General features: G+C 37.9%; 1 protein-coding gene across 2 annotated transcripts in view; it reads left to right on the top strand.

The window, feature by feature from the left end:
• unc5cb (unc-5 netrin receptor Cb) overlaps positions 1 to 11,796 on the top strand; it is a 313,489-nt gene that overhangs the window by 262,100 nt on the left and 39,593 nt on the right. For both annotated transcript variants that reach the window (XM_067433972.1, XM_067433973.1), the window contains one exon: positions 5,211 to 5,558. In XM_067433972.1, coding sequence (XP_067290073.1) covers positions 5,211 to 5,558 — 348 coding nt within the window. The remainder of the gene's footprint in view (positions 1 to 5,210; positions 5,559 to 11,796) is intronic.

The following is an 11,796-nucleotide window of genomic DNA, read 5'->3' as shown; positions in this document are numbered from 1 at the left end:
CGCAAATAAAAAAAGAAAGTAGTGATTTCTAAATTTACTTTGACTTGTATTTCATTGCAGACAATATGAACACAAAATATTTCATGTTTTGTCTGGTCAACTTCATGTCATTTGTAAATATGCATCCTTTCCTGTCGTTCAGACCTGCAACACATTTCAAAAAAAGTTGGGACAGGAGCAATTTAGGGCTAGTAATGAGGTAAAAGGGTTAAATAATGATGTGATTTGAAACAGGTGATGTCAACAGGTGATTGAAATTATGATTTGGTACAAAAGCAGCATCCAAGAAAGGTCTAATCCTTTAGGAGCAAAGATGGGCAGAGGATCGCCAGTTTGCCAACAAATACGTGAGAAAATTATTGAAATGTTTAAAAACAATGTTCCTCAAAGAAAGATAGGAAGAGATTTGGATATTTCACATTCAACAGTGCATAACATAATTACAAGATTCAAGGAATCTGGAGGAATTTCAGTGCGTAAAGGACAAGGCCGCGAGCCTAAGCTGAACAACCGTGATCTCTGATCCCTCAGGCGGCACTGCATCAAGAATATTCATTCATCTATAAGCGAAATCACCACATGGGCTCAGGACTACTTTGGCAAACCTTTGTCAAGTACCACAATACGTGGTTACATCCACAAATGCCAGTTAAAACTGTACTGTGCCAAAAGGAAGCCTTATGTTAACAGTGTCCAGAAGCGCCGTCGACTTCTCTGGGCTCGGAGGCATCTGGGATGGACCATCATCACTTGGTGTCTTCAGTCCCTAAACGTCTTTTAAGTGTTGTGAAAAGGAAGGGCAACATTACAAAGTGGTAAATGCTTTACTGTCCCAACTTTTTTTGAAATGTGTTGCAAGTCTGAATGACAGGAAAGAATGCATATTTACAAATGACATGAAGTTGACCAGACAAAACATGAAATATTTTGTGTTCATATTGTCTGCAATGAAATACAAGTCAAAGTAATTTTAGAAATCACTTCTTTTTTATTTGCACATTCCATACTGTCCCAACTTTTTCTGATTTGGGGTTGTAACATTGCGATGTGAAAAGTCAAAAGCAGTAACCTAACCTTGTTAGGAAAGTAGTCTACATACATAAAACGTTTTCCAAAAATTAACCAATTTACAATGTGTTGTGTTTGATACTATATTATCACCAGATATAAGTAATTAACGGATGCACAGTTTTGTTTTATACATGATAGTACTTCATAAGTATAAGAAATTATAAACATTGTTATTAACATATGTTTTTTTTTTTTATTGCGAGAAAAAACATGTAATATACAACAAATAAAACATATTAATACATATATACAACAAAATAAAATAAAAAAAGAACAATGAAACAAAAAAATGCCAGAGTGTACAAACCTTGATAAATTAATTTTAAAAAAAGTATATTCATTAAGAATATTACAAGTCTTTATTTCTTTTTTATTCACAATATTATTCAAACTGGTGCAATAGTCCTTAGTCTCCTGAAGAAAATGAATAAAATGTGGCTTGGATCTTGACCATTTCTTTTTGTGTTCCCAAAATAATAAAAGGTTGAACAATAAAGGTGAAATTATTATTATTATTATTATTATTACATTCATTGGAATAATATACATATATCAAAATTATTTAATTTAAATATAGCATTTGTTTTCCTTCTAATGAAATTTTCCACGTCCACCCAAAAAAATCTTTGTGTGTATATACAATAACAAAATAGATGAATAATATATAATTTTTCTATTGAACAAAAATCACATGAATAATCAATATCTAAATTAAACCTCTCTATCACACTTTTAGCTGGATATATACCATGTAAAAATTTAAATGTAACTTCTTTTACTTTATTATTTAAGCAGTATGCTTCAAAAATACACCAAGCTTTATTCCAGTTTATATTTCTAAATACACTGTTCCACAATAAACTTTTATGAGTAGCTGTTTCACCTGTTATAATATCCCTAATATGTTTATTAGTAGGCCTACAACTGTGTTTCAGAATATCAATGTCTCCTAAAAACATGCTGTCTTGAACATATACTGCCTCAGGACTCAGGACATTGTTATTAACCGCATTTCCTGATTGCCGTAACGTCGTCCGACTTGAACGCCACTAACCAATGAGAAGAGTTGCGGGCGGGACGAGTCGTGCAGTCCCGCTCCAGGTGCAACCCCGCCTCAATCGACGTCATACTTTGGCACTAACCAATGAGACGAGTTGTGGGCGGGGGGACACGTGCAACCCCGCCCCCACATGCAACCCCGCCTCGATCTGCAGGCTGCAGCCAGGTGCTTCTCAACGCTCAAGTTATAGTCCCATAGATGGCGCTATCGCTTCTTTATAGCAGAAACAAACGGCTGCAGAAACTGTTACACTTTGTCCTAACTACACACGACGCGACACGCCATAAACAGGTATTTTTTTCCTAATTAAAAGTGTGTTATGAGTTTTTGTCCTAACCAACGGCGACGCGATGAATCTATTTTAGAAACGGCTTCTATTTGTGTGCGCCGTCGCGGCTGGAAAAACAACACAAAACATGGCAATGTTAATCTCAGGTAGTGTTTATGTGCTTTATTTAATGTTAAACGTGTGTAATGTTACTTTGAATATCATTTAGCGCTCCCAGCTTTGTCATACGCTGCAGCAACGGATAATTCACCTCAGATCTTGAAATTAAACACTGAAACAAAAGCGTTCAAACTGTGAACAACGAACAAGTATAGGCCTATTTTATGACAACGATTCTTTTAGTAACTCAGTATGTGTTATAGTAGTTTAAACGGTGTAATATTTGTGAATTTGATCATGTAGATTTATTAATTTCCTTGCTTGTGCCATCAAGATTAATCTCTGGTCAATGGTGCACTCGCTGTTCTGATTGGCTGAGGGTTTTGATTGATTTGTTGCATCTCGTCGTCGCGTCTGGTGTGGACAGACAAGTTGCTTTTCGCTATAATCGTATCGCGTCGCGTGTAGTTAGGACACGGTTAGGTATGTGCCATGCAAAAAGTAAACCCCATTACTCAACCGAAATATATTGGCGTAAAAAGTACATTTACTTGCTCAAAAATGTAGTCAAGCAGAGAGTAAAAGTAGGTGATATCTTTGATACTCAGTACAACTAAAGAGAGTAAAAGTAGCTAATACTGATATACTTATATCTGATACTATACTGATACTGATATCTTTGATACTCAGTACAACTTCAAAGTAGCCAAAAAGATGCTCAAGTACAGTAACTAATTACATTTACTCAAATACTTTACACCACTACTTTTCTGAGGTAAATTTGACATTAGATATATGATACACAAGCTCTGTCCAAGGTGCTTTTGCAACATTATAAATGTCTGTACTGTCTCTTAATCAATTTAATGCATCCCTGCTAGATAAATGTATTCTTTCCCCCAAAAAATAAATAAATACAATTCTTACCGACCCAAAACATTTAAATGGTAGTACGATGTTATAATTTTTTTTAATTTCAGATAAATACTGTTCTATTCATCAACGAATCATAAAAAATATATTTTACACAACTGTGTTCAACATTAATAATAATCATAAATGTGTTGATCATCAGATCCTCATGTGAGAATGATTAGTGAAGGATCATGTGACACTGAAGACTGGAGTAATGATGATAAATTCAGCTTTGATCACAGGAAATATAAATTACATTTTAAAGTATATTCAAATAGAAAACAGTTATTTTATATTTGAATAATATTTCACAATATTAGTGTTTTTGTATTTCTAATAACATAAATACAGCCTCGGTGAGCAGAAGAGACTTCTTTAAAAACATCTAAAAATCTCACCGTTCTAAAGCGTTTGACCGGTGGTGTATTTCTGGTATGGGTGAGGTGAACTCAAACTACTCTTGGCCAATGCATTGACTAGTAGTTGCTGCAAATTTCGCTGGCCTCAGTCCAGTCACGAGCGAGCATCAGTGAACTTATGGCATTTCTCTTTGTGTGTCAGTGTCACTGTAATGATAAAAAGAAGTGGCAGGTCATTTGGCTGGTGATGAATGTGGCAGGTTTCGAACTGATGTGAAAAGAACGGAGGAGATGCTCATAATTTAAAGCGCGTGAGCAAAAAGACTCGTGAATTTCCTGCCATTAGAATGCTTGTCAGCTTGATGTGATTGTGAAGCCAGTCTGCAAGTTATCATGATGCTGTAATTAGCTTGGTCTGTCTGGCACATTCAGTGTTAATTACCCATCAGCCCGAGTTACAGGAGCGAGAGGTGTTACGGCAGCGCCGTGCAAACACTGAGCATGTCACACCAAACACGTCAGGAAAACGAGTGATTATCAACACGCTATTAATACTTATTTTTGAACACCGTGAGCTAAAATATTTGAAACATATGACTTTAACTTCACTCCATCTGAAAGACAAATATCGTCCTTTTTACTCCACTACATTTCTATCAAGGTCCTCGAAGTCGAAAGTCGTTTCTGTCGCAGCTTTGAAAGTCAGTGGATGATTTTTTTCTTCTTTAAAAGGTGTTTGGGTTTTTGCAGAAAGCCTTTCAGGAATCACTCTTGTAGAGTCTCTTGAAGTTCAATGATTTCACAGCATTTATTAAACACTGATTTATAGTTTAGAGCAAAATGGAAGAAGACGGATGTCCAAATGCTCATTTTGTGGAGTATTCTCATAAACAAAGTTGATTCTGTCTTCAGTGAAGGTGAACAGTGTGAGAATATCAGATGTGTATCAGTGTATTGGATCCGTGCATTCGGCCTTAAAGTGACAGCAGCTTTGTAACTTTTCTACAAGTATTTAAATGAGTTTAAGTTAGTCGTCTGCTAGTGTGTCAGATGGAGCGTCACTGACTGGCTTAGACCATGATGGCATAATGTGCATTTATACAACAATAATACAATAATGTGATATAAAAAAAGGACAAGTACTTTTGAAAACACATGCTTCTGTACTTTTACTTCAGTAAAAATCAGTTTTTACAACTTTCACTTGTACCAGAGTATAATATTTGACCAGTAGTACTTTTACTCAAGTAATGAAGTTGTGTACTTTGTCCACCTCTGGATTGCAGTACCAGTTTTGGCCACAATCTTACATACACTGCCTTTAATTTAAATTTTTTGATTGTTTTAAATCTGTAGGACTTTGAGATTTTGTTTGATATAAAGTGTGTTACAAATAAAATGTATTATTTGTTTTTAGCCGACCTGCTCGCAGCTCCTCCTGACCTGACGTCGGCCGCCGCCTTGTACAGAGGACCCGTTTATGCTCTCCACGACGTGGCCGATAAAATCCCCATGACCAACTCGCCTCTTCTGGATCCGCTGCCTAACCTGAAGATCAAGGTGTATAATTCATCCGGAATTGGAACGCCGCAGGAGGATCTGTCCGACATCTCGTCCAAACTCTCGCCCAAACTTCCTCACGCCCTGATCGACGGAGACACGATCAGCCGCCGCACACACACTCTGGTGCGCTCCTGGGACCCGTCCTGCACGGCCTTCGGCTCCTTTAACGCTCTCGGAGGGCATCTGATCGTGCCAAACTCAGGTCAGTGCAGATCTGTGTCCATCATCAAATCAAAGTAAGATAAAAAGCACAAAAAAGATTTGTACAAATGCATTGAATTGTACTGAGTCCATTTATAGTGTGTACACTGCAAAAATGCTTTTCTTATTTAGTATTTTTTTCTTGTTTCTAGTCAAAATATATAACATTCTTACATTAAGAAACATTTACTAGACAAGTAAAAATTATTGTCTTCATTGTCTCAAAATGAAGAGAGTTTTTGCTTAAAATAAGATCAATAATCTGCCAGTGGGGTAAGAAAAATAATCTTGTTTTCTGTTTGAATTAAGATTATTTTTCTCACCCCATTGGCAGATTATTTATGTGTCCTCACAGCCTCGCGTGTTAATGTAAAGAACGTCAGTGATAGTTTTATTTTGTCCTCGAGAGGCCGCTCTGGTGCTATATAATGCCAGCAAACCCTTCTCAGCCGCTTCTGCAATGGACGCAAACCGGAAAAACTATTGGTATTGATTTTTGATGATAACCGATCGTTCCACCAATCAGCTATCGGCGCCGATTAATCGGCAAAACTGAGGAATTAGTCGACCTCTTCCCGTAACAGTGGCCAATGCAAACCACCAATAATATCAGAGAAAGACAGCTTCCCCATGCACTTTATAGCCACGGAAATCATTGAGTCAGATGCTATCTGGAATCAAATGTGACCCTATCTATGCAAAAATCAATAAAAAATGTATCCCAAAAAAACGCTGCAACGACTACTGTCGGAAAATAATACCTCAGTTGTGCTCAGCGACATTTTAGGGCAGTCTGAAATAACCAAAAAGAAGATGTGAAAACGTCAAAAGTTGCAAGATATTTTGTGCGCGCGCGTGTGTGTGTGTGCCTGTGTTTACTTAGATGATTTACATGGAATTTAATGTGTGTACATCGTTATTATATCGAACTAAAAGCCATCTTAAACAAAAACATTTTGGGTTTTACTGTAGAGGACAGATTCCGGCCAAAATAACAACACAGGATTGGGAGAGAACCGGAGTCATTATTCTGGGATTGGAACGGGATGGGAATTTCCCCCAGTTTTTTTGTAGGATTGGGATAGGACGAGAGAGGTTTAAAAAAAAAATCTGCGTCTTTGTCAGCCTCTAGTGCACACATGGTTACGGCGGTAATCGTGTTTTCGCATGCCAGGCGCTGATTGAAGCTTCTGGGTTTTATAAGGAACAGGCCAGTGTGGGTGATGGAGAGAAAATTACAGCCTGACCCATAAACACACATTACAGGCCCGCTCGAGCAGTGAAACCAAACCACGGCAGAGCCAACAAACCCCAGACCAGAGTCAACATTCCCGCTCTTACGCTGATCGATTTATCAGCCAGCGTATTTCACTGAACAAAGGAAATGTTTGTCTTCACAATCTTTCATCAAAATATAGTAACTAAAGCGATCATCAATCTCCTCACAAACCAGTCAAGACTCATACTGCGTCAGAAGAAAGAAAGAAAAAGGAGTTTTATTTAAAGGCACAATATGTAAGATTTTTAGATAAAAATATGCACAAGCTACTAGAACAATGTTCTATATTTTGTCGACTTGTGAACTTACATTATCCCAAATGTTTCCAAGAATTATTAAATCCAGAGAAATAAGTGATTTTAACCAGGACTCGGACCGTGTGTGTGTAGCCTATCAATGACATCACACTCACGTTACTCTCCGGTGTTATTGTGTAGTTAGGGCTGTCCCCGACTAAGGATTTACACATTCGAATCAGAATTGTCGACTCTTTCTATGGTTGACCGATAGTCCATTCATCTGTGTGTGTGTGTGTGTGTGTGTGTGTGTGTGTGTGTGTGTGTGTGTGTGTGTGTGTGTGTGTGTGTGTGTGTGTGCACGTGCGTGTGTGTGTGAATGGGTTGGAGGGGCACGACACTAGTTATCAGGAGGGTAAAACTATTTTTATTTTCCTTTACACACTGCACACAGCAACAACTTTTAATAAAGCGACCAAAACTGCCTGCCAACTGACAGACGAACCGACAATGGCTTTCTTATTTAGGTTTAAATAAAAGGTAATGTGGTGGATAAACATTGGTAAACCGTTTTCTCATAACATTTTAAAGCCGCGATTGACATACAGAACATCACACAAATATATAAAAGAACATTTTGATAAATAAACCTAAAAAAAAACCCTGCCAAGTGAGTAAAAAAAACACTTTGAGTGCGTTTATTTGCTCGTTCTTAAGCCGATTGTGTCTAAAGGGATCTCACACCAGACTGAAGCTCAGCACCCTCTCAGGATCTCACACCGAACACACACATTATATACACGCAAGCTCAATTTTGATTCAACTTCTGACAGAAGAGCTGCACGATGAGTGTATCTGGTAGCACAGGGTGAAATCACTACATTGATGATTTGAGCGAAATATAATATAAATTTAATATAAAACCTTGAAATGGCGTGGCAGGATTTTAAACAACTTCCTGAGTTGCCGCAGACAGGCACCGAATGCCGTCGCCGGTGTGTGTGTGTACTCATTGAAAACAAAGTGTTCAAATTTTAAAGGCGTGGTGCAAGGTTATTTTCGTAAACGAAAACTGAAACTAAGACTAAAACTATTGGTCAAAAAACATTTTCGTAAACTGAAATAAAATTAAAAAATCTGAATAAATAAAAAACTAAAACTAAACGAAACTAACTACTCTTACTAAAAAACTAACTGAAATAAAATAATAATTAGCAAAAATAAATATTCGTTTTCGTTATTAATAAGCTCTCTTTAATGTGGTGGAAAATCTGACTGTGGCGGTTGAAGGAGTGTCTGCATATTGCGCAACTGCGCGTGAAGTGATCTGAGTGATGGACACGTGCAGACAGGCAACACATCGCTAAACGGGAGTTCACAAAGAATCAATGCGTCCGTGGCAGTGAAATGGGAAATAACACAAGGTAATGAGATGCACGTTGAACTTCTTTTAACTTAAGCTCACTGTTTTAGAATGCCGTGTCTTACGCGATGAGAGACGCAGGCGCAAAAGTCAGCAACTATAGTAGCAAGTACTAGCCTACTGTGCGTTTGAGATTTCATGTTTGCATAATATTGACAGGCTCAAAGGTGTTATCATAATCATTTACATTATATTATATTATTATCTGTTTGGAGACATTTCCCCACAAAGTAGGGAATACCAGGATACACACACACACGTTTGTTTCACTATATAAGTGAGGACATTGCATAGACTTCCATTGATTTTATATCAGGTTAATGATATTTTATATCCCCTAACCCAACCCCTATCCCTAAACCTACCCATCCCAAGAACGTGCAAAACAATATATTTAAATAAAAACATGTTTTGGCCGATTTATAAGCCTTTTTAACTAGTGGACCAGTCAAATGTCCTTACTAGTCAGTTATCATAATATTTTACTAGATAAGTGAAGACATTGGCCCCCTTTACAATTATAGCACGACACACACACACACACACACACACACACACACACACACACACACACACACACACACACACACACACAACAGTGTGTGTTGGCTGTATTCAGATGACTTTAGCTGTGGTCTTACACTGCTAGCCTACATTGTACTACTGAAGAAATGAAAATAAGCTTTTAATTGTTTAACAATATTTCATCTTTGTTATGAATGAGTTTGTCTGGAATTTATAATTATTACTTTTATATTTTTCTTTGCATTTATTTTGTTCTTTAAGATAGATCCTCTGAGTATTAGCCTATGTCAAAAATATCAAATATAATTTTTTAATATCAAAATATTATTTATTTCATTTTTAATCTCCAGATCGTTGTTTGTATAGGTCATAGTTTGACTCAAGCTTTTTTGCTCAAAGGTGAAGACCCAACTTTATGCATGTTTTGTAAGACCTACCTGGGTTTAAACAATAATGCTCGTTTATCAAGTTATTTCACTTAAGGATGTTTAGTAAGATTAAACTCTAATCTGTGCAAACATTAAACTTTGCTGAAATTAAAAACCTTGATTTGGTCTCTACACTTCATTATGCTAACTCTGCTAAACTATAATTACTAAAACTAAAACTGAAACTAAATAAATAAAAACTAAATAGAAATGTATTTGCAAAATAAAAACTAAACTAAAACTAGCAAAACCATTTGTAAAACTAACTAAAACTAAACTGAAATTTGTAGCAAAATTGAAAACGATAATAAAATAAAAACTAATTTCAAAAAGCAAAACTATAATAACCTTGGCGTGGTGTGGCGCCATGATTATAACACCCGCGAAGATTCGACTGTGAGATCAGTGGTTGATTCCGGCTCCGCATATCGATGCATCAAATCTTCAACTATTCGGGGTCACCCCTATTGTGCAGTAACCATGGAAACACAAAGCCACTTTAATATCTGATGTGTTTTATTAGACACTGTTTGGCTCATTGATGGACAGAAACTAAGGATTGTTCTCCAGCTCGACACAGTTAGTCTTATTGTTTAAATCTGGTGTTGTTGATTTACCGCACAGAGTACCATGTTTTACCGCCTAATATGATCTCGCTCACTGCAGTGTGAACCAGTGTCTCATAGTAGTGCCGAGCCGACGCACAGAGTAGCATTATAACATCACTTTAACACACACGTGTGTGTGTGATACAGGGCTGTGACAGTGGCAGTTTTTACAAAATAAATAATAGGTCTGCAATTAAATGTATGGAAACGTAACAATCATGCTGAACGAGATAGGTAGACATTGTTAGGTGAGCCAAAATTAAGCTTTCCGTTTTGCTATCTGGTCATTTAGTTTTCCTCAAAGTTGACAATAGGCTTACTCCATTTTATTCTACTGGACATTGAATCTCTTGTTTATTTTCCCAAACCTTGAGAGACTGTCATGATTCACCTGTGAGAAGTGCCCCTGATCACCACCAGAGGGCACTCCACTCTGGACTATCTCTCCATCAAATACTCCATTTCCCATAATCCTTTGCCTGTACTCATTAGCACTCACTGTTTACACCTGTCTCTCATTACATCAGCCTATAGAGTGAGGAAAATAAGTATTTGAACACCCTGCTATTTTCCAAGTTCTCCCACTTAGAAATCATGGAGGGGTCTGAAATTGTCATCGTAGGTGCATGTCCACTGTGAGAAACATAATCTAAAAAAAAATCCAGAAATCACAATGTATGATTTTGTAACTATTTATTTGTATGATACAGCTGCAAATAAGTATTTGAACACCTGAGAAATGATGTTAATATTTGGTACAGTAGCCTTTGTTCACCAGGTTTGCACTGCAGGAGGGATTCTGGCCCACGCCTCCACACAGATCTCCTCTAGAGCCGTCAGGTTTTTGGCCTGTCGCTGAGAAACACGGAGTTTGAGCTCCCTCCAAAGATTCTCTATTGGGTTTAGGTCTGGAGATGGGCTAGGCCACGCCAGAACCTTGATATGCTTCTTACAGAGCCACGCCTTGGTTATCCTGGCTGTGCTTGGGGTCATTGTCATGTTGGAAGACCCAGCCTCGACCCATCTTCAATGCTCTAACTGAGAGAAGGAGGATGTTCCCCTAAATCTCACAATACATGACCGGGGGATCATCCTCTTCTTAATACAGTGCAGTCGCCCTGTCCCATGTGCAGAAAAACACCCCCACAGCTTGATGCTGCCACCCCCATGCTTCACAGTAGGGATGGTACTCATCATTCTTCTTCCTCCAAACATGTTTAGTGGAATTATGACCAAAAAGTTATATTTTGGTTTCATCTGACCACATGACTTTCTCCCATGACTTCTCTGGATCATCCAAATGGTCATTGGCAAACTTAAGACGGGCCTGGACATGTGCTGGTTTAAGCAGGGGAACCTTCCGTGCCATGCATGATTTCAAACCATGATGTCTTAGTGTATTACCAACAGTAACCTTGGAAACTGTGGTCCCAGCTCTTTTCAGGTCATTGACCAGCTCCTCCTGTGTAGTTCTGGGCTGATTTCTCACCTTTCTTAGGATCATTGAGAACCCACGAGGTAAATGCTATTTGCTCCAACAGTGGACCTTTTTTCACCAAGCTGCTTGGCCATTTCCCCGTAGCCCTTTCCAGCCTTGTGGAGGTGTACAATCTTGTCTCTAGTGTCTTTGGACAGCTCTTTGGTCTTGGCCATGTTAGTAGTTGGATTCTTACTGATTGTATGGGTTGGACAGGTGTCTTAATGCCGCTAACGACCTAAAACAGGTGCATCTAATTTAGG

This window comes from Pseudorasbora parva, chromosome 23 (genome assembly GCF_024679245.1).
Source record: "Pseudorasbora parva isolate DD20220531a chromosome 23, ASM2467924v1, whole genome shotgun sequence".
Lineage (NCBI taxonomy): Eukaryota > Metazoa > Chordata > Actinopteri > Cypriniformes > Gobionidae > Pseudorasbora > Pseudorasbora parva.
This window is presented reverse-complemented; position numbering and strand designations above follow the sequence as displayed.